General features: G+C 38.5%; 1 protein-coding gene across 10 annotated transcripts in view; it reads left to right on the top strand.

Moving 5' to 3' along the window:
- PPP3CC (protein phosphatase 3 catalytic subunit gamma) overlaps positions 1-22,686 on the top strand; it is a 101,682-nt gene that overhangs the window by 66,954 nt on the left and 12,042 nt on the right. For 6 of the 10 annotated variants that reach the window (XR_002523726.2, XR_002523727.2, XM_003902520.4 and 3 more), the window contains exons 5-10: positions 3,159-3,304; positions 5,424-5,563; positions 15,147-15,224; positions 15,312-15,406; positions 19,923-20,048; positions 21,037-21,108. Coding sequence is in view for 8 of the 10 variants with exons in the window: in XM_003902520.4 (XP_003902569.1) it covers positions 3,159-3,304; positions 5,424-5,563; positions 15,147-15,224; positions 15,312-15,406; positions 19,923-20,048; positions 21,037-21,108 (657 nt within the window). In the remaining 2 variants the exon portion in view is untranslated. The remainder of the gene's footprint in view (positions 1-3,158; positions 3,305-5,423; positions 5,564-15,146; positions 15,225-15,311; positions 15,407-19,922; positions 20,049-21,036; positions 21,109-22,686) is intronic. The other 4 variants (XM_021942112.2, XM_021942113.2, XM_021942114.2 and 1 more) reach the window with 2 other exon arrangements.

The raw sequence follows: 22,686 nt of genomic DNA on the forward strand, positions 1-22,686 counted from the left end.
TCATAAGCCTTCAATACATTTAAATAATAAAAGTAATATAGGCCAGGTACAGGTGCAGTACCTCATGCCTGTAATCCCAGCGCTTTGGGAGGCTGAGGCAGGAGGATTGCTTGAGGCCAGGAATTGAAGACCAACCTGGGCAGCATATTGAGATCCTGTCTCTACAAATAATTTTTAAAAATTAGCTAGGTGTGGTGGTGTGCACCTGTAGTCCCAGCTACTTAGAAGATTAGGCAGGAGGACTGCTTGAACCTACAAGTTTGAGGTTACAGTGAGCTATGATTGCACTACTGCTCTCCAGCCTAGAAAACAATAAGATCCTGTCTGTAAAAAAAATTTTTTTAAAGGCAGTATAATAATGTTATTGTATAAAGATTACATATTCATCATAAAAAAGAACAGCTAAACTAAGAAAACTATAGATACCATTGTCAATCTAATCCCTCAGAAAATTAAATATTGGTGATTATATATGCAATTCATATACTTTGAAGAAATAAAGATGGTAACATTTCGTAGCCTATTTTATTCACATATTAATATAACATGAACTTCTTTTTGCTTAATTTAATTTTTGACCTCCTGATTTAATTTACAAAATAACAATATACTTCATTACTTGCCATCTTGACTTGGCATTCTTTTTTGGAAGTGGGCTAAGGAATTATTTTGAGTCATTCTTGGGATTGAAAGGCGTTTATCAATGTAAGATGTTATGGAGCATAAATTAATAAGTAATTGAAATTCCCACCTATATTCAAGTGTAGAACTCCCATGAAGGAATTCCTTACTGACACTGGCAACAGAGGGAACTCTGGTTCCTAGGATTTTCAGGAGAAAAAGTCAATCACTGACCATAAATTAAAGAGTTTTTTGTTTGTTTTTTACTTCCAACAGACTTTATGGCCAATGCTGGATCTACTTTGAAATGGGCAAAATTTATAGTATTTAAGATAAAGCAGAGTATAAGGATGTAACTGTAAGCAGAGGCAATGATGCATAAGACATGGCTCTTGTTAACTTTGAGCTCCTAATAAAGTTAGCATATGTTGTGGAATAGATGATGCTGACTGCTATAACAGCAATACAAAATGTTCTGAAAACCTCAAAGAAACCCACAGGCTCCCTTAATGAACTCAAACCCTGATCACCCAGTATTGGCATTAAAGAGAAATCTTCACACTCAGGGATGGAAGGCCTTACAACCTCCAGTGTGGTCTACTGGTTTACACCTTCCTTAGGGATCTCTGTCTAATCATTCCTGTCACCCATACAGTACTTCAGTCTGGCCCAAACCTGAATCCATCATTCTTCACTTTATTCCCCAAAGCCTTGCCAGGACCAGGCTCTGATCCTTAAACATGTCTTTCTAAAGGCTTAGAGATCACAAAAAGGAAATAAACACGGAAATAATTACCAACTAGATAGTCTGACTCACTCGATACAGCTTGGTCCTGTAGGCCACCTCATCGTCCCAGAATCCTAGAAGAGGAGAAGGAGCTCACAGTTCTGCAGAGCTGCCTGACTATACTTCTGGTCTTCTCTGCCCACACACATCCCTGAACACAGCTTGACTTTTTGAAACCAAGGCCAAGGAAGAAGAAGATGTTCCTTTTTCTCTTTAAATGCCCATTTTTCAGTTTCCCACCTATTATTTCATGACTTTTCCTTTCTAGAGATTTGTAGAGACTCCTCCTTCCACCTGCTGATGTATTTCCTTATTCTGTAGCCCCAAGTTGACAACCACATCAAAATATAATTTATTAAACCAAACATTTATTTTTTATTGTTTAGAGGCAGAGTCTCACTCTGTTGCCCAGGCTGGAGTGCAGTGGCACTATCGTAGCTCACTGCAGCCTCAAACTCCTGGGCTCAATCTATCCTCCCACCTCAGCCTCCCAGGTAGCTTGGACAGCAGGTGTGTGCCACCACAGCCAACTAATTTTGTTTTTTAATTTTCTGTAAAAACGAGGCCTTGGCCGGGCGCGATGGTTCATGCCTATAATCCCAGCAGTTTGGGAGGCCAAGGCAGGTGGATCACAAGGTCAGGAGTTTGAGACCAACCTGGCCAACATGGTGAAACCCTGTCTCTACTAAAAATACAAAAATTAGCCAGGCGTGGTGGCATGCAACTGTAGTCCTAGATGCTTGGGAGGCTGAAGCAGAAGAATCGCAAGAACCCGGGAGGCAGAGGTGCAGTGAGCTAAGATCCTGCTACTGCACTCCAGCCTGGATGACAGAGCGAGACTCCGTCTCAAAAAAAACAAAAGAACAAAAAATTAAGCCTTATTTTGTTGCCCAGGCTGGTCTCAAACTCCTGGCCTCAAGCGATCCCCCTACCTCAGCCTTCCAAAACACTGGGACTGCAGGCATGAGCCACCACATCAGCTTAAGCCAAATGTTTTTAGAGAAAATAGAATCAAGACATAATTTGTTTACAAACCTTAAAAGTCATGAGCCAAAACATTACTGACATTTTATTGATATCTCCTAAGACTCCAGTTTCCACTTAGATATCTTCAACACCCCTAAGGGATCTTCAAGACCCATAAAATACTCAGACTCACAAGACTACCATGGACCTTACTTATCATCCATATACTTAGAAGGGTATAGGTCAGGAAGGGCAGCACTGGGCGTTCCTTTTCAGTGGAGTGGTCCTCACAGCAGTGCATACCACAGTCCAGCAGCTTTCCGTCTCTCTTGCCCCCTCCCATCTCACCAGCTCAGGTACAAGGAAACAGTATCCATACTGGGAAAATTAGGGAGCCATCCTGGTATAGAAGCCTCGTGCATCAAGTGTCAATGTGTGTTGTAAAACTACCTTCAGAGGAGCCCAAAGCTTCCCACCAGGTAACTGGGTAATTTTTACCACAAGCCATGTTGCCTAATAACACAGTGGACAGTCACCTTACCACATTTCCAAGCAACGGAGCTAGAAAGTTAATCCAAGGTCATACTTGTCTTTAAGAGGAGAAAGGTATTGTTAACGTATTATCCACAACTTTTCAAAAGTATCTTTACAAAGATAATTGTGGTCTCAAATTATCTAAAATAAATGGCTTTAAAATAGCTTCATATTCTCCTGGCCTATATCCTTTTTCAAATGTGATACATTTTAGTTTTTCTTCCATTGACTGGTTTTCCTTTTTTGTTAGGTCGAATCAAATATTCGGAACAGGTGTATGATGCCTGTATGGAGACATTTGACTGTCTTCCTCTTGCTGCCCTCTTAAACCAGCAGTTTCTCTGTGTACATGGAGGAATGTCACCTGAAATTACTTCTTTAGATGACATTAGGAAAGTAAGTTATCTTTTTTTATTCTCATAGAGTATATTTTTAAAATGTGTTGGGTTTTGTTGTTGTTGTTGTTGTTGTTGTTGTTTGCTTTAAGGCAGAGTCTCTCTCTTTCACCCAGGCCGAACGAAGTACAGTGGTGCTATCTCAGCTCACTGCAACCTCCGCCTCCCTTATTCAGCCTCCCAAGTAGCTGGATACAGGTGCGCACCAGCACACCTGGCCAGTTTTTGTATTTTTAGTAGGCTAATTTCTGTATTTTTAGTAGAGGCGGGGTTTCACCATGTTGGCCAGGCTGGTCTTGAACTCCTGACCTCAAGTGATCTATCTGCCCACTTTGGCCTCCCAAAGTGCTGGGATTACAGGTGTGAGACACTGGGCCCAGCCTAAAATTTGTTTCTTATTGCAGTCAACCAATATATCTTTAGCTGAAATCTTTAAAATATAGATAATCAAAAGTAAGAAAATGGAAGATACCTCTGATTTCATCACCATAACTACCGTTAACATTTTGATATGTATCTACCACAAATTATAATTTTTAGTGAGCTCTATGTTTTTACCAACTAGAAAGCTAACATTCTTATAGTCCTAAAACTTAAATTATATCACAGTGCAAAAGGAAGCAAACCAGGGTTCTAATCACAGTCCTGCCATTAATTGTGTAACCTTGACCAAATTATTGAACCTCTTTGTCACATTTCTTCTCTATGAAATGAGGAAGTTGGAAAGAATGGTCTGAGGACACTGCCATCTCCGAAATGCATTGGCTTTGACATTTTAGATGATACGGTTTCATTGTTTTACTTGCCTTCCTTGGTGATTATTATTTCCAAGATTCTGTATCTTCATTATGGAAAAAGATGACAAATTTTTATTGTACATAGTCATCTTATCTTCTCTGCCTTTGAATTCTTCTACGTGTCTCTCTCTCTCTCTTTTTTAATCAAAGTAATGGATACTCATCCTCTTATAGGTACTGAGACTAAAGATTTTTCTGTTTATAAAACTATTTTCTCTGAATGAAAGTCTCCTTAGGGTAAGAGGGTGTACCTATATGTACTGGCTTTTCTCTTGCCTCACTGTCTTTTAAATAACCAGCATTTCTCTCTTACATAGTAAAATATGAATTTTATAATTCTGAATCAATCATATCAATAAAAAGCTCTTTCACTCAGTGGAAATTTATCTTCTTGGCATTCAGCTATTCTATTACTTACTTTCTCTTGGTTTTTATGCTTTTAACTAAAGCAGCAGTGACTAAAGGCTTAAGTTAATAACTCATATTGAAATACCTCAACTGCATAGAATGGAAAGGATAAATGCCCTTACAAAATTAGCATTCTTTAAAATAAAGAAATCTCCACTGGAATGAGGTTTGCAATGAACAGAACCATTGTAAAACATTTCTGCTCTCATGGTAACATTGGCTCACCTAGACAATTAAAATTAATTTTATATAGTCATAGTCTTTCTAAAATTGTATATCTCTATAGTGGTTGATTTCACATTTGAATTAAATTAGTACTCCTTTACGATTAGGATGTAAGAGGGTCCTTTACTACAGTATGGTTAAATGACAGGGATGTTTATAAAAATTTATTGCAGGCCGGGCGCAGTGGCTCAAGCCTGTAATCCCAGCACTTTGGGAGGCCGAGGAGGGCAGATCACCCGTGGTCAGGAGTTCGAGACAAGCCTGACCAACATGGAGAAACCCTGTCTCTACTGAAAATACAAAATTAGCTGGGTGTGGTGGCACATACCTATAATCCCAGCTACTAGAGAGGGTGAGGCAGGAGAATCACTTGAAGCTGGGAAGTGAAGTTTGCGGTGAGCCGAGATCATGCCATTGTACTCCAGCCTGGGCAACAAGAGCGAAACTCCGTCTCAAAAAAAAAAAGAAAAGAAAAGAAAAGAAAAAAATTATTGCAGAAAAATAATAAAAGTTATTGTATCTAAAATTGTTAAATGTTCCTTTTCTTGCAGGAAAATCCTTTAGGGGCACACTGGCTTCTCTCCTAATACATTCTTGTGGGTGGAAGGGGTTTTTCTTTGATGCATACCAATTTCCAAGAGCCCTTTTGCTCTCCTGATTTTTTTCTTTTGGCTTTTGTGTGTCTTCTAGTTAGACAGGTTTACAGAACCTCCCGCCTTTGGACCTGTGTGTGACCTGCTTTGGTCTGATCCCTCAGAGGATTATGGCAATGAGAAGACCTTGGAGCACTATACCCACAACACTGTCCGAGGGTGCTCTTATTTCTACAGGTAAGCTAGTCCTTGAGATAGAAAATTATGAAAGGAAACTAATTCATTTTATCAGATTATTTTTCAGCATTTTATATTTCAGATCTGTGTAGTATAAGCACTTGTGTTTAATTTTTCGATTAATAGGAGGCAAGAAACTTATTTGTTTGGCTTTTTATATTTTCTTAGATATTATGCCCTAAGAAGTGTAATACACGAAACATGATTGGACATCCTGCAGTGCTCTGATATTTTCGTCTGACTCTAAGTGATCTAGACTATTTGTTCCTAAACATTATCTATACACTTTTTTTAAAAAAATCAAAGCTTTCTTGGCTCTTTCCCCAGAGATTCTGATACTAGGTCTGAGAGGAATCCTATTGTGTTTTCAAAAGCTCTCCAACTTTTGTAACCACTAGTGTAGACTAAGATATAAAAAGAACAGGACATTGTGAACTAAGCCCAGTACATTTCCTGGAAGTTGGTGGTTGTTTTAAATTTCACAGGAGCTTTCATTGTGATTAGACACTCAAAAATAGGAAGACAGGCAGGGCTTGGTGGCTCACGCCTATAATCCCAGCTCTTTGGGGTGCCTAGATGGGCGGATCACTTGAGGCCGGGAGTTCAAGACCAGCCTGGCCAACATGGCAAAACCCATCTCTACTAAAAATACAAAAATTAGCCAGATATGGTGGCAACACTCCTGTAATCCCAGCTAATTGGGAGACTGAGGCAAGAGAATCACTTGAACCTGGGAGGTGTAGGTTGCAGTGAGCCAAGATTGTGCCACTATACTCCAGCCTGTGCAACAGAGCAAGACTCTGTCTCAAAAAAAAAAAAGAAAGACATAGAGAAGTTGGAAATCTAAATTATTTTTAATCCCAGTATTTTATTGTGGCAAATAATATATTTATTTTCCTAAAAATCTCTGTTACTTGGCTAGGATAATGTGTTCATTAAAATACATGCATGCACACGCACATGAAACTTTGATTTCACCATTACTTTTAGCATTCTTCTAAACCTTTTTTCTTTAAAAAAATTTTTAAAAAATTTTTGTGAGTACATAGTAGGTATATATATTTATGGGTTATATGAGATATTTTGATACAGTCATACAACATGTAATAATCACATCAAAGTAAATGAGGCATCCATCACCTCAAGCATTTATCCTTTGTGTTACAAACAATCCAATTATACTCTTTTATTTTATTTTTTGTTGTTTTTTTTTCACTTTGTTTTTGACGGAGTCTTGCTCTGTCGCACAGGCTGGAGTGCAGTGGCGTGATCTCAGCTCACTGCATCCTCTACTTCCCAGGTTCAAGCAATTCTCCTGCCTTAGCCTCCTGAGTACTGGGATCGTAGGCACCCACCACCATGCCTGGCTAATTTTTGTGTTTTTTAGAGATGGCGTTTCACCCATGTTGGCCAGGCTAGTTTGGAACTCCTAACCTCAAGTGATCCACCCACCTCAGCCTCCCAAAGTCCTGGTGTGAGCCACTGTGGCCAGCCTCTTCTAGTTATTTTTAAATGTACAATTAAATTATTATTCACTATAGTGACCCTGTTGTTTAAATCTCACAGTAGCAAATACTAGGTCTTATTCATTCTTTCTGGTTTTTTTGTACCCATTGACTATCCCATTTCCCCTCTCACTACCCTTCCCAGCCTCTGGTAACCATCATTCTACTGTAATCTCCATTAGTTCAATTGTTTTAATTTTTAGCTCCTACAAATAAGTGAGAACATATGAAGTTTGTCTTCCTGTGCCTGGCTTATTTCATTTAACATAATGACCTCTAGTTCCATTCATGTTGTTGCAAATGACAGGATCTCATTCTTTTTTATGGCTGAATAATATTCCATTGTGTATATGTACCACATTTTCTTTGTCCTTTCATCTGTTAATAGACACTTAGGTTGCTTCCAAATCTTGGCTATCGTGAACAGTGCTGCAATAAACATGGAAGTGCAGATGTCTCTTCAATATACTGATTTCCTTTCTTTTATATATACACATAGTAGTGGGATTGCTGAATTATATGGTAGTTCAATTTTTAGTTTTTTGAGGAACCTCTAAACTGTTCTCCATAGTAGTGTACTAAACATTCCCACCAATAGGGTATGAGGGTTCCCTTTTCTCTATGTCCTCACCAGCACTTGTCATTGTCTGTCTTTTGGATAAAAGCCATTTTAACTGGGTGAGATGATATCATAGTTTTGATTGCATTTCTCTGATGATCAGTGATATTGAATACCTTTTCATATACCTGTTTGCCATTTTATGTCTCCTTTTAAGAAATGTCTATTCAGATATTTTGCTCATTTTTAAACTGGATTATTGGATTTTTCGTATTGAATTGTTTGAGCTCCTTACATATTCTGGTTATTAATCCCTTGTCAGATGGATAGTAAACAGTCTTTTTTTTCTTTCTTCTTCTTTTTTTATTTTTTATTTTTATTTTTTTTGAGACAGGGTCTCTCTCTGTTACCCGGGCTGGAGTGCAGTGGCGCCATCACAGCTCACTATAGCCTCAACCTTCTGGGCTCGAGCAGTCCTCTTGGCTCAGCCTCCTGGGTAGCTGGCACTGTAGGCGTATGCCACCATGCCCAGCTGCTTTTTAAATTTTCTGTAGAGACAGAGTCTTGCTGTTTTGCCCAGGCTGATCTCAAAGTCATAGACTCAAGCACCCCTCCCTGGTTGGCCTCCCAAAGTGCTGGGATTACAGGGATGAGTCCCACCCAGCCAATAACCATTTTTCATTCCTCCATGCCAACTTTTCCAATGACTAATGTGATGAAATCAATTAACTTTTATTTCTTTTTACATTGCTTAAAATAAAGAGCATAATACGTATTCGTTGTTGTCAGAACAGAAATTGGTACAATTTCTGTGGACATCAACTTGGCAATATCTCTCAAAGGCATTTGTACATGGCCTTTGATCTAGAAATTCTACTTCTAAAACTTAATCCTGTGGATGTATACTTGATTCTCATTACTTATGGATTTCATATTTGTGAATTCCTCCACTTACTAAGATGTATTTGTAACACCCACATCAGTACTTACAGAGGTGTCATAATCATTCATGGGAATGCAGTGTGCAGTGCAACAAAAAATTTGAGCCATCTCACTCACATGTTCCTAGCTGAGATTGAACAAAATGATGCCCTACCTTCTTTTTGCAGCCCTCATATTGTAAACAGGCATTCTTTTGGGTTTTATTTAGTGAAACATGTTTTATGTTTTTGTGCTTTTCATGAGTGATTTCACTGTTTAGAATCGCCACCAAGTGTAGTGCTGAAGTACTGCTGTCTCGGGTTCCTAAGCACAAGAAGGCTGTGGTGTGTCTTACAGGGAAAATATGCGAGTGTTAGATATAAGCTTTGTTTAGGCATGAGGTGGTTTTGGCCATGAGTTCGATGTTAATGAATCAACAATGTAAATGACCTGAAGTATTATTAGACAGAAACACATCTGAAACAAGGTTATATATTAATTGGTGGGTGAAAATGTTATGACCAGAGGCTCACAGGAACTTTACCCTGTATTTCCCTTAGCAGTAGTGTTTCATTATTTGCTAATTCTGTTTTTGCAGCAACATTATAGAATGTAGCTACTGGGAATAATGAGATAAAAAATTTGACTCACCCAGGACACATGCATGTTCCCAGCTGAGGTTGAACAAAGTGATACTCTGCCTTCTTTTATCCCAGGGATAAATCCCATTTAGCCATGGTGTATAATCCTTTTAGTGTGTTGTTGAGTTTGGCTTTCTAGTGTTTTATTGAGGATTAAAAATCTATGTTCATCAAAGATACCTGTACTTTTCTTTCTTCTGGTGTCTTTGGCTTTGGTATCAGAGTGATCCTGGCCTCATAATGTGAGTTTGGAAGAATTCTGTCCTCTTCTATTTTTTGGAAGGTTTAAGAAAGATTGGTATTAATTCTTTTTTTAATGATTGATAGAATTCACCCATGAAACCATCTGGTCCTGTGCTTTTCTTTGTTGAGAGCTGTTTGATTACAGATTCAGTCTCCATATTTGCTATTCGTCTGTTTGGGTTTTCTATTTCTTCTTGATTCAGTTTTGGCAGGTTGTATATTTCTAGGACTCTATCCATTTCTTCTAGGTTTTCCAGTGTTTTGGTGTATGGTTATTCGTAATAGTCCCTTATGATCCCTTTTATTTCTGTGGCATCTATTGTAATGTCTCCTCTTTCATTTTGTATTTATTTGAGTATCTCTTTTTTTCTTAGTCTTGCTAGGGGTTTGTCAATTTTGTTTAGTTTTCCAAAACCAACTCTTAGTTTTAACTTTTTTCTATTGTTTTTCTATTCTCTATTTGATTCATTTCTGCCCTAAACTTTCCTTTCTTCTGCTAACTTTGGGTTTATTTGATTCTCCTTTTTCCAGTTTCTTGAAGTGTAAGATAAGGTTGTTGAATTCCGGTCTTTTTTGTTTTTTAAATTGGCATTTATTACTATAAGCTTTCCTGTAAGTACTGTTTTTGCTGCATCCCATACATTTTGATATGTAATTTTTGTTTTCATTTGTCTTGAGGGTTTTTTTTTTTTTGAAATAGGATGTTTTGCTCTGTCACCCAGGCTGAATGCAGTGGCACAGTGATACCTCACTGCAACCTTGAACCCCTGGGCTCAAGCAATCCTCCTGCCTCAGCCTCCTGAGTAGCTGGGACTACAGGATGTACCACCATACCCAGCTAATTGTTTTTAAAATTTTTAGAGGAGACAAGGTCTTGCTATGTTGCTTAGGCTGGTCTCGAACTCCTGACCTATCTAGAGATAATTTTTAAATTCCTTTTTGATTTCCTTTTTGACACAATAGTTGTTCAAAAGTGTGGTGTGTAGTTTCTACATATTTGTGAATTTTCCTATTTTCTTACAGTTATTGATTTTTAGCTTCATTCCATTGTGGTAGGAAAAGATACTTAGGATGATTTACATCTTCTTAAGTTTGTTGATACTTCTTTATGATTATATAGCCAAAAGAATATTCTGTATACACTTGGGAAGAATTGTAGTCTTCTGTTATTTGGCAAAAAGTTTTGTATATGCGTATTAGGTCCATTTGGTCCATAGTGTTGTTCAGTTCTGTTGTTTGCTTAATGATTTCTGACTGGATGATTTATCCATTCTGAGAATGATGTATTGAAGTTACTTGCTATTATTATTATTATTATTATTATTATTATTTTGAGTCGGAGTCTTGCTCTCTCGCCCAGGCTGGAGTATAGTGGCACGACCTCGGTTCACTGCAACCTCCGCCTCCTGGGTTCAAGCAATTCTCCTGCCTCAGCCTCCCAAGTAGCTGGGATTACAGGCATGCACCATCATGCCCAGCTAATTTTTGCATTTTTAGTAGAGACGAGGTTTCACCACGTTGGCCAGGCTGGTCTCGAATTCCTGACCTCAGGTGATCCACCCACTTCGGCTTCCCAAAGTGCTGGGATTACAGGTGTGAGCCACCATGCACGTCCTACTTGCTATTATTTTATTACCGTCAATGTCTGCCTTCAGATCTGTTGTTGCTTTATATATTTAGGTGCTTTGATGTTAGGTACATATATATTTATAATGATTATATCTTTCTGTTGTATTGACCCTTTTATCATTATATAATGACTTTTGTTCCCTCTTGTGATGATTTCTGACTTAAAGTCTATTTTGTCTGATAAAAGTTTAGCCACTCATGTTCTCTTTTGGTTACTGTTTGCATGGAATTCCTTTCTTTACCCTCTTACTTTCAGCTTATGTGTGTCTTTAAATCTAAAGTGAGTCTTTTGTAGACAGCATATAGTTAGGTCTTGTGCTCATCCATTCACTCATACTATATCTTTTGATTTGGGAGTTAAAGTAATGATTGATTGGTAAGGACTTACTATTACCATTTTGTTGGTTGCTTTCTGTCTGTTTTGTGGTTCTACTATTCCTCTCTTTTTCTCTTTGTGATTCGATTTTTATTTTTGTAGTGGGGTATTTTGGTTCTTTTCTTTTTATCTTTTGTGTATCTACTGTGCTTTTTCATTCATAGGGTTTGCATCAAACATTTTATAGTTATTGTAGTCTGTCTTAAGCTGAGAAGAAATTACCTTCAATGACGTATAGAAACTCTACACTTTACTGCCCATTCACACACCTAATGTAATTAATCTCAGATTTTACTTTATTTTTGAGACAGGGTCTTGCTATGTCACCTAGGCTGGAGTGCATTGGTGCGATCTTGGCTCACTGCAGCCTCTGCTTCCCAGGTTCAAGTGATTCTCCTACCTCAGCCTCCCGAGTAGCTGGGACTACAGGCATAACCACCACACCCAGCTAATTTTTTATATTTTTAGTAGAGATGGGGTTTCAGTATGTTGGCCAGGCTGGCCTCTAACTCCTGGCCTCAAGTGATGTGCCTTCCTCGGCCTCCAGAGTGCTGGGATTACAGGCATGAGCCACCGCGGCCAGCTGCATCTTTTAATTTCTACTTTAACTTCCTTTAGTTGCTCTCATAAGGCTGGTGTAGTCGTGACAAACTCCAGTTTTTGCTTTCTGGAAAAGTCTTTATCTCTCCTTCATTCTTAAAGGGCAATTTTGCTGAGTAAAGTATTCCTGGTTGGCAGGTTTTTTTTTTTTTCTTTCTTTTAGCACTTTGAATATATTGTCTCCCACTTTCCTGGCCTGCAAGGTTTCAGCTGAGAAATTCACTGATAATCTTATAGAAGCTTCCTTTTTTTTTTTTTTTTTTTTTTTTTTTTTGAGATGGAGTCTCGCTCTGTCACCCAGGCTGGAGTGCAGTGGCCGGATCTCAGCTCACTGCAAGCTCCGCCTCCCGGGTTCACGCCATTCTCCTGCCTCAGCCTCCCGAGTAGCTGGGACTACAGGCGCCTGCCACCTCGCCCCGCTAAGTTTTTGTATTTTTAGTAGAGACGGGGTTTCACTGTGTTAGCCAGGATGGTCTCGATCTCCTGACCTCGTGATCCGCCCGTCTCGGCCTCCCAAAGTGCTGGGATTACAGGCTTGAGCCACCGCGCCCGGCCAGAAGCTTCCTTTTATGTTATGTGACAAGTAGATTTTCTCTTGCTGCTTTCAGATTTTTTCTTTTTAACAACTTAATTATAATGCGTCTCGGTGTTTAACTTATTTGGAGACCTTTAGGCTTCATGAATTGAGATGTCGATTTTCCTCCCTAGATTTGGCTAACAACTGTTAGCCTTTAGTTTTTAAAAATAAGCTTTCTGCCCCTTTTTCTTCTCCTTAACTCTCATATGCCTATATTATTTTCACTTGATGTTGTCCCATAAGTCCCGTATACTTTCCACATTCTTTTTTATTCTTTTTTCTTTTTGTCCCTCTAATGGTATCATTTCAAATGACCTTTTTTATTTTTATTTTTTTAAGATGGGGCTTGCTCTGTCAGCCAGACTGGAGTGCAGTGGCACTATCTCAGCTCACTGCAACCTCTGCCTCCCAGGTTCATGCCATTCTCCTGCCTCAGCCTCCCAAGTAGCTGGGACTACAGGCACCTGCCACCACTTCTGGCTAATTTTTTGTATTTTTAGTAGAGATGGGGTTTCACCGTGTTGGCCAGGATGGTCTCGATCTCCTGACCTCATGATCCACCCTCCTCAGCCTCCCAAAGTGCTGGGATTACAGGCGTGAGCCATCGTGCCCAGCCTCAAATGACCTATCTTTTACGTTTGCCATTTCTTTTCTTCTGCCGGAGTCTGCTGTTGAAGCTGTCTCTTGAGCTTTTCAGTTGACTCATTGTGTTCTTCAGCTGCAGGATTTCTATTTGCTTCTTTTTATGGTTTCTGTTTCTTTATTAAACATCTCTTTTTATTCATTTATTGCTTTCCTGATTTTGTTTAGTTATAGTTCATTGAGCTTCTTTAAGATGATTATTTTGGATTCTTTGTTATACAATTCATACATCTCTATTTATTTTGGGCCAGTTACTAGAGCTTTATTAGTTTCCTTTGGTGATGTCATTTTTGCCTGGTTCTTTATAATTCATATAGCCTTGCAGTGGAGTCTATGCATTTGAAGGAGCAGGGGCCTTCCAGTTTTTATGGACTAGTTCGTCAAGTAAATACCTTCTCCTATTGAGTCCCTGGATTGATGGGATTGCCTGTGGTATTGTGATTAAGCAGGGCTGAAGCTAGCTTATGGGGCTACATTAGGGTTCACAGTCAGTGGGCCTGCCACTAGGGGCATGGACAAGTATGTCCCATGGATGGGGAGAGCTGTTTCTGGAACTCAATAGGGTGGGACCCAAGCCAGGCCACAGGCTGGTTTGGGTTTATGTTTGGGTCCAATCAGCAGCCCTTTTTCCAGAGGAATGGACAGGCATGATTTCCACAAGGTCCCTGTTAAGACAGGACTTCCTCTTGGCCATAGTAGAGCACAGCTGGAGCCAGGTCAGAGTGCTGCTTTGAGTTTGCAGTTGGGTCTGGTTGGTTAATCTGTTACTAGGGGCATCAATAGACATGGTTCCTTCCCAGGATGGATGAGGTTAGTGGTAGGGCTGCAGACAAGTAGGACTGGAGCCAAGTTTATGAGGGATGGGCTGATTCTGGGTCTATAGCTGAAAGGTCAGTGGGCCTACCTTCTCAAAGCAGCTGTTCCTAGTCTTGGGCTCCACCAAGGTTTCATAACCACGTACCTCAATCCCAAGGTTCTCATGGTGGCACTTATGGTCATGGATGGCTTCCAAACTATTGTTTCTGTAGGAGGACCAGGGCTGAGGACATTCTCTTTTGCCATCTTGCTGACGTGACCTACAATCTACTTTAAAAGTAAATTTTTTCTAATGAGCATAAGGAGAAACAAAGATTTTTAAAATAAACTAAATAATTAATGCCTAAGTAATTCCAGGTTAACTTTGTATACTCCAGTTCTTCCTATTAGGTATTTGTCATTCAGAGAGGTAATAGTAAGACAAGAATATTTTAGGTGTATATGAGAATATTGTATCTTTTTTTAGAATATGGTTGGCTAAAATATTTACATCTACTCCTAAAATATTCCTGCATAAGCTTGCAATGAGCCGAGATTGCGCCACAGCACTTCAGCCTGGGCAACAGAGCAAGACTATATCTCAAAAAAATATATATATATATTCCTGCATAAAATTATCTTGGTGTTGATATTACCTGTGAAGCTGTAAGTACGTTCTTTTATTTTTCTAACAATTTGACAATTTGACAATTGAAGAAAGTATGTGTTGAATTTTTCGCACCTACTACATATACACACACACTACTGTTGCACTTTTTAATATCAACACACTGATAAAAGTTTTTGGTGTTGTATTATTATCATTATGGATTAAGACAAAAATTAAAAGATGGGATGGAGGAGCTCTTGCTATTATAGGATTATCTATTGTCTTCATGTTTGATCTGTAGTGAGGTATACTAGTGAAATAGAAAAACAGAATGATGAGTACTAATGTATTCATAACATTTCAGTAGTGTGTAATACTTGTAATTTTGAAACAAAATCAGCTGATATCACATTGACTTTTCTCCATCTTCCTATTTAAAAAATTGTTTTAATTCTGGATTTATGTTTTCTAATTTTCTTTTCCAGTTACCCTGCAGTTTGTGAATTTTTGCAGAACAATAATTTATTATCAATTATCAGAGCCCATGAAGCCCAAGATGCTGGGTAAGTCACATTTAAAATTGTATCAAATATCACTGCAGAGTCTTTGCATTTAATATGAAGACAGACGGGCTTTCATCTCTTTTTCAGGTATCGAATGTACAGGAAGAGCCAAGCAACAGGCTTTCCATCACTTATTACAATTTTCTCTGCGCCCAATTACCTAGATGTCTATAACAATAAAGGTAAAGGAGTCCAGCAATATTTGAGTTTGAATTTATGAGTAAACGTGAGCTCTGGTTTAATTGTATGTATGTATGTGTGTTTGTTTCATTTTAAAATATAAACTTGAAATAAGAAAAAAAGGGGTCTTAGTTGAAACAAAGGCCAAGAAATTTAGAATTTATGCTGCTGCTTGGTCTTTATCTCCTAAGGATTACTGGCTTCTTTGTGAGTATAAATAATGATCATAATAGGTTGGATTGATACTACAGAATCAAAGTATAAGAAGAATAAATTGCTTCAGGCTCATGTTAGAATAGTTAGCATAAATTATTGGTTTTGGTGAATTTAATGTATTTATAACAGTATCTCAGAGTCATCATAGGTATTTTAATATTTGTGAATTGTTAAACTATTTTCGTTTTTCTTGAGATATGGTCTAGGTAGAGTGACCTAGTGTACAAAGTCAAAAAAAAAAAAAACTTCATTTTTAGTTTAAGCCCTGCCAGAAACTAATACTGTGACTTTGGGTGAGTCACGTTATCTTTCTAATCTTCAGTTTCCCATATGAAAAAAGAAGAATGGAGGCCGGGCGCGGTGGCTCAAGCCTGTAATCCCAGCACTTTGGGAGGCCGAGATGGGCGGATCACGAGGTCAGGAGATCGAGACCATCCTGGCTAACACGGTGAAACCCTGTCTCTACTAAGAAATACAAAAAATAGCCGGGCGAGGTGGCAGCGCCTGTAGTCCCAGCTACTCGGGAGGCTGAGGCCGGAGAATGGCGTGAACCCGGGAGGCGGAGCTTGCAGTGAGCTGAGTCTGGCCACTGCACTCCAGCCTGGGCGACAGCGCGAGACTCCGTCTCAAAAAAAAAAAAGAAAAAAAAAAAGAAAAAAGAAGAATGGATATATACATGCCTTTTGTTCCAGAAATTTTATTTCTAAGACTTTATCCTGTTAAAGTCTTTTTTTTTAATTTAAAACTTTTATGATTAATAGTTTATAAGTTTTCTATCGAAGCCGTGGTCCTCCTAAAAAAACCTTCATATTTCTGTAACTATTTTGTTGTTTATAAAGTATGACTATAAATTAATAGGACTTTGAAAATGAACATGCCAGAACGAACATATCCAAATGAGTATTGTCCCTTCAAAGTAGTTACCTTGGGAGGCTACACACCTATTCCAACAATGCTGTCCTTGTTCAAAAACATTTTTGGAACTCCTCTTTTGGCATTGCCTTCAGAGTCTGCGACACATTCTTTTGATTATCCTCAATGATGGGAAATCTTCGTCCTTTGAGGGTGGATTTGATTTTTGGACAGCCAAAAGTCATTCGGAGTCAAGACTGATAAATAAGGTGAGTGATCAAGCTAGATGATACCATTTGGGGTCAGAAACAAGGTATGATTATAAGGTAATGAGACTGGTTTTTCTCGTGTTGCTGATACAGTGGCTCTGGAGGCACTTCCAAAAGAGGAGTTCCAAAAACGTTTTGAGTAATGGCAGCATCTCTGGATTAATTGTATGGTAAGGCAATAAGTTGTGCTGAAAAGAACACAAAGCAAGGAGTCAGTCTAGTACTGCTTCACTTTTAAGTGTGTCACATTTAACAAGGTACTTCTCTGAGCCTCATCTTTAAAATACCTGTCATATAGGGTTGTTGAAGATAAGTTGGAATAAGGAAAATGGATCTTAAAGTGTTGTTCAAAATATAAATTACTATAATAATACAGATTTTACTGTTATTGTACGTGATGTGATGATATCAAAGGACCACACTCATCTGATACAAAGGTCTGGTGTGTTTGTAGCTGGTGGTTTCTTAAGTCTCATTACTTTATAGTTATACCTTGTATATGCAGTTGGGGAGATAAGTTTCAAAGATGGCCAAAATATAATTAATATTTACTCTGTTTAAAAGTAAACTGTGGAATGGCACATCTCATTTAAATCTGATTTGGGTCAGTCATTTTAGTTTGTCCTCCAGTGACTTGTCTATTTTAAAAAGCATGTCTTTGACTTAAGTTCTGTCCTAGCCTTATGTTTTCATTTACGTTAACATTCTTTTCTGAGCCTGATCTGTCCTACAATGCTCTGCTTCTCCCTAAGTTATTTCCTTTTTCCTGATATTTCCAGTATATTAGCAACTTAGGTTTTTATTCTTATTTATTCTCTTGTCAATGGTGTGGACTATTTATGTTGTTAAACGTCTTCAAGGACTGTTAGTGGCCCTAGATCTCCTATTTGTAATGAAGGTGTTCCTTTCTCACTTTCTTTTTTAACTTCATCAGAAAGAGTATCTGTTGATACTCTTGACTTGCTGGGCTTGACTTCCTGGGCTCAAGTGATCCTCCCACTTCAGCCTCTCAACTAGCTGGGACCACAGGTGCATGCCACCACACCTGGCTAATTTTTAAAATTTTTTTTATAGTGATAGGGTCTCATTATGTTGCCCAGGCTGGTCTCAAACTCCTGAACTTAAGCAATCCTCCTGCCTCTGCCTCCCAAAGTATTACAGGTGTAAGCCACCACACCTGCCCTCTTTCATATATATATATATATATATATATTTATTTATTTATATATATATATATTTATTTATATATTTATATTTATATATTTATTTATATATTTATATTTATATATATATATTTATATATATATTATATATATATATATAAATATATATATATATATATATATATATATATTTTTCCCCCCCCAGAGACAGAGTCTCGCTCTGTTGCCCACGCTAGAGTGCAGTGGTGCGGTCTTGGCTCACTGCAACCTCTGCCTCCGGGGTTCAAGCAATTGTCCCACCTCAGCCTCCCGAGTAGCTGGGACTACAGGTACACATCGCCATGCCTGGCTAATTTTTTGTATTTTAGTAGAGACGGGGTTTCACCACATTGCCCAGGCTGGGCTCGATCTCCTGAGCTTAGGCAATCCCCCCGCGTCAGCCTCCCAAAGTGCTAGGAGTACTCATATTCTTTAGACTTCTTGGTATCTACAGGTATTTCTTAGTTCCACTGGTTACACGAAAGACCTTTAATCATGATTTTTAAAGATTCTTCTTGTTTTCTTCTGTCCACTGGGAACACACCCAAAGGCAGTTTTGTTTTTGTTTTTGTTTTTTTGAGACAGAGTCTCGCTCTGTCGCCCAGGCTGGAGTGCAGTGACGCACCGTCTCTGCTCACTGCAAGCTCCGCCTCCCGGGTTCACGCCATTCTCCTGCCTCAGCCTCCTGAGTAGCTGGGACTACAGGCGCCCGCCACCTCGCCCAGCTAATTTTTTGTATTATTTTTAGTAGAGACGGGGTTTCACTGTGTTATCCAGGATGGTCTCGATCTCCTGACCTCGTGATCCGCCTGCCTCGGCCTCCCAAAGTGCTGGGATTACAGGCGTGAGCCACCGCGCCCGGCCCCAAAAGCAGTTTTATAAACTCTTGTTTCCAGTCATTCACTGTTGAGACTCACCTCCCACTTCTTTTTCCTGTGTAGAAATTGAGGGAGTTGTTGAATAATGATATATGACGTATTTACCTAAACTAAATAAATACATACACGTGAAAATAATGGAACGTGTGCATCATAGCCAGTGTTAGGCTTTTTAAGAGCTAGAGATTATATTTTAATTTATTTTCTTAATAATCTATGGTGTGCATTTTAGACATTCAATAACAAATTTTAAGAACACTAGATTGTCCTATAACAAAGAAACAGAAACGAGGACGTGACCTATATCTGTCATTTCTAGAGAACTGTTACACCCTATTTTATTTCATGACCACGGAATAATTAAGATAATAGTGCAAACAACATTGCTGGTGATAGAGGCTAAGGAATTGGATTTTAAGACTTCCAAAATATAAAGAAAATCAGTTTGGCATCAAAGTATGTGTGCAACTATCTGAACGGTTAATATTAAACATAGCATGCTGGCCATATACTGCTGTGTATTGGAGAAATCGGCAATTTTTAAATCCACTATATTGAATACAGAGATGATTTAATCTAATTTTGAACATTTAATTGTAAATTGCTCCAAGTTTGCCTTTTGTATCTTCCAGTATGAGTTGGTAACTGCACTATATAAACTCCCAGAGAGTGTATACAATATTTAACTCAGGCTAATGACTAGCAAAACAGGCTGTGGCCGTTTAATGAGTGATATTTGCCTTCAAAGGAGAGTTGTAATTATAACCATTTGGCCTATAAAAGGAAATTGTGGGGAAATTTTCCTCGTGGATCTTGAGGGTTATATAGATAGTTACTGTGCAGTGACTCCAAAGTTTCAGTTTCTTTTGTACTTTTATTATATGAGCTCTTCAGGTGACTTTGTTCCTTAGAATAACTCTTAAGAGAATGAACTAAATAAAAGGCTTTAAAATTTTCCATCTGCGCTTTACCTAGTCAAATCCTGACTTTACAAATGGAAAGTTCTCGAATTCTGTGTAGCAGGTACACAGCTGTACAAAGCATATCAGTTGCCATGCCATGTTCCTCTGTGCCAGATTTTCTTGCTTTTTTCCTTTTTAGCTGCTGTGTTGAAATATGAAAACAATGTCATGAATATCAGGCAGTTTAATTGTTCTCCACACCCCTACTGGCTTCCAAACTTTATGGATGTTTTCACATGGTCTTTGCCTTTTGTTGGGGAAAAAGGTAAGAGAACTAAAGCATGTGTCTCGTCAGTTGTTCGGTGACTGAGCACATCTTATATTTGCATGAGCCCCCGCAAGGTTCAGAAATGTTTTCTAATTTTGTTTGTTCTCTACTTAGATTTTTTTTTTTTTTTTTTTTTGAGATGGAGTCTTGCTCTGTCACCCAGGCTGGAGTGCAGTGGCACAATCTTGGCTAACTACAACCTCCACCTCCTGGGTTCAAGCGATTCTCCTGCCTCAGCCTCCCGAGGAGCTGGGATTATAGGCATGTGCCCCTGCGCCTGGCTAATTTTTGTATTTTAGTAGATACAGGGTTTCACCATATTGGCCAGGCTGGTCTCAAACTCCTGACCTCAAGTGATCCGCTCTCCTCAGCCTCCCAAAGTGCTGGGATTACAGGTGTGAGCCACTGTGCCCAGCCTCTACATAGATTTGTAAATGGCATGTAATTGGTTCTTAAATTTTCATACATTATGGTTTTCTTACTGTAAATATCAATTTAAAGTAGCTGACCTACTATGATCAAGATGATAAAACAACATAGTTACTTGTCATTGCCTCAGATTTCTTCACTACTGAAGAGATTTAAACAGAATTTATTGTCTTTACAATTTTATTTGTACAACTACTCACATAAGCTAAGCCTGTTGGATGTAGGCCTGTTGGCTTAACTTTGTAAAATGGAAAAAAATTTTATCACGTGTGTATCAGTATGGGAAGAAGCTCTGAACAGCAACTCAGTAAAATCAAGTAGTTATGCAATAGATCTTAAAAGACTCCAAACTTGTACTGGAGCAAGTAATCTACCCAAATTCTTTTTAAATCTGAAAGTTTATGTTTATGCTACTTTTTATAGCTATTGTTACTAACATAATGATAAATAATTTTTGTTCATGCTTACTTAACGTGTGTTTATTTAGATATACACATTATTTTAGAGAAAATACCTCATTAATTGCATAAATTTTGGATTATTTTGTTTTACGTAGTCACAGAGATGCTGGTAAATGTGCTCAACATATGCTCTGATGACGAACTGATTTCTGATGATGAAGCGGAAGGTAAACTTTTCCTCCTCTAAACTAAAACTAGGGAGAGGTTCGGTTTTGGTTTTAGTTGTTTTAGTTTATTTTGAATGATTTTCTTTGTCATATTAAAAATAAATTTAGTTCATTGTGGAAAAATAAAATTTGAAAAATACGAGAAACCATAAATAAGGAAAAAAAGTCACCCATAATCCCATCATCTTATAGATATCCACAGTTAACATCTTAATGTATACTGTGTTAGCTGTCTTTTATCTCTGCACATAGCTTTCCTCTGTTTTTTTTCTTTTTAATGAGAATGAGGTCATGTAATAAGATCTAGTACACTTACTGTTTTTGTGGAGTTTCTTGTAGACTAGTTTCTAATGGATCTGTAGTTGTCCATGCTGATCAATGTTTTATCTAATCCCAGTGGTGTTAGATATTGGAGGTTTTCCAAAGTTTTTGCTGACAAAACCCATACAGTTTTGAAAATTTGTATAGATAAAAATGTACACATTCTCTTTTTTTTTTTTTGTTTTGTTTTGTTTTGTTTTTTTTGAGCCGGAGTCTCGCTGTGTCGCCAAGGCTGGAGTGCAGTGGCCGGATCTCAGCCCATTGCAAGCTCCGCCTCCCGGGTTTTTACGCCATTCTCCTGCCTCAGCCTCCCAAGTAGCTGGGACTACAGGCGCCCACCACCTCGCCCAGCTAGTTTTTTGTATTTTTTAGTAGAGACGGGGTTTCACCGTGTTAGCCAGGATGGTCTCGAACTCCTGACCTCGTGATCCGCCCGTCTCGGCCTCCCAAAGTGCTGGGATTACAGGCTTGAGCCACCGCGCCCGGCCCGAAAAAATGTACACATTCTCTTAACCAATATTTATTACATGGTTGATATATACCAAGTACTGTACTGTTTAGGTCCTTGCTCTCAATAAGCTTATTTGCTAGTGCAGGGAGGAAAAACAGTAAATAAATATGTCAGATGAAAGGAAGTAAAGCAATATTAGAAAATCAAGAATAACACTCCTTATTTCCATAGGATGAATTTCTAGAAATTGAATATCTGTGTCAATTAGTACTTAAAATTTCAATTCTGATACAGATAGAAATTTCTGATACAGCCTCTAGAAAGGCTGTACCACTTTACATTTTGCAGGGTGCATAGTCACACTGCGGTCTCCAGTACTCTTTATGATACTCGTTATAGTCTGGTGTTATTAAGTTTTTAATTAAAACTTTAGTTTATATTTTTATGAGACTAATGGACAATTTTTTCTTGTGTTTATTGGTCATGTTTATCTCTCTTTTGTGACTTGTCAATTCATATCTTGTCTCCTTTTTTTTTTTTTTTTTGAGACAGAGTGTTGTTCTGTCACCCAGGATGGAGTGCAGTGGCGCGATCTCGGCTCACTGCAACCTTCACCTCCCGGGTTCAAGTGATTCTCCTGCCTCAGCCTTGCAAGTAGCTGGGATTACAGGCGCATGCCACCACGACCAGCTAATTTTTGTATTTTTAGTATAGATGGGGTTTCACCATGTTGCCCGGGCTAGTCTCGAACTCCTGAGCTCAAAGTGGTCTGCCTGCCTGGGTCTCCCAAAGTGCTGGGATTACAG

The sequence above is a fragment of the Papio anubis genome, chromosome 8 (genome assembly GCF_008728515.1).
Source record: "Papio anubis isolate 15944 chromosome 8, Panubis1.0, whole genome shotgun sequence".
NCBI classification, from domain to species: Eukaryota; Metazoa; Chordata; class Mammalia; order Primates; family Cercopithecidae; genus Papio; species Papio anubis.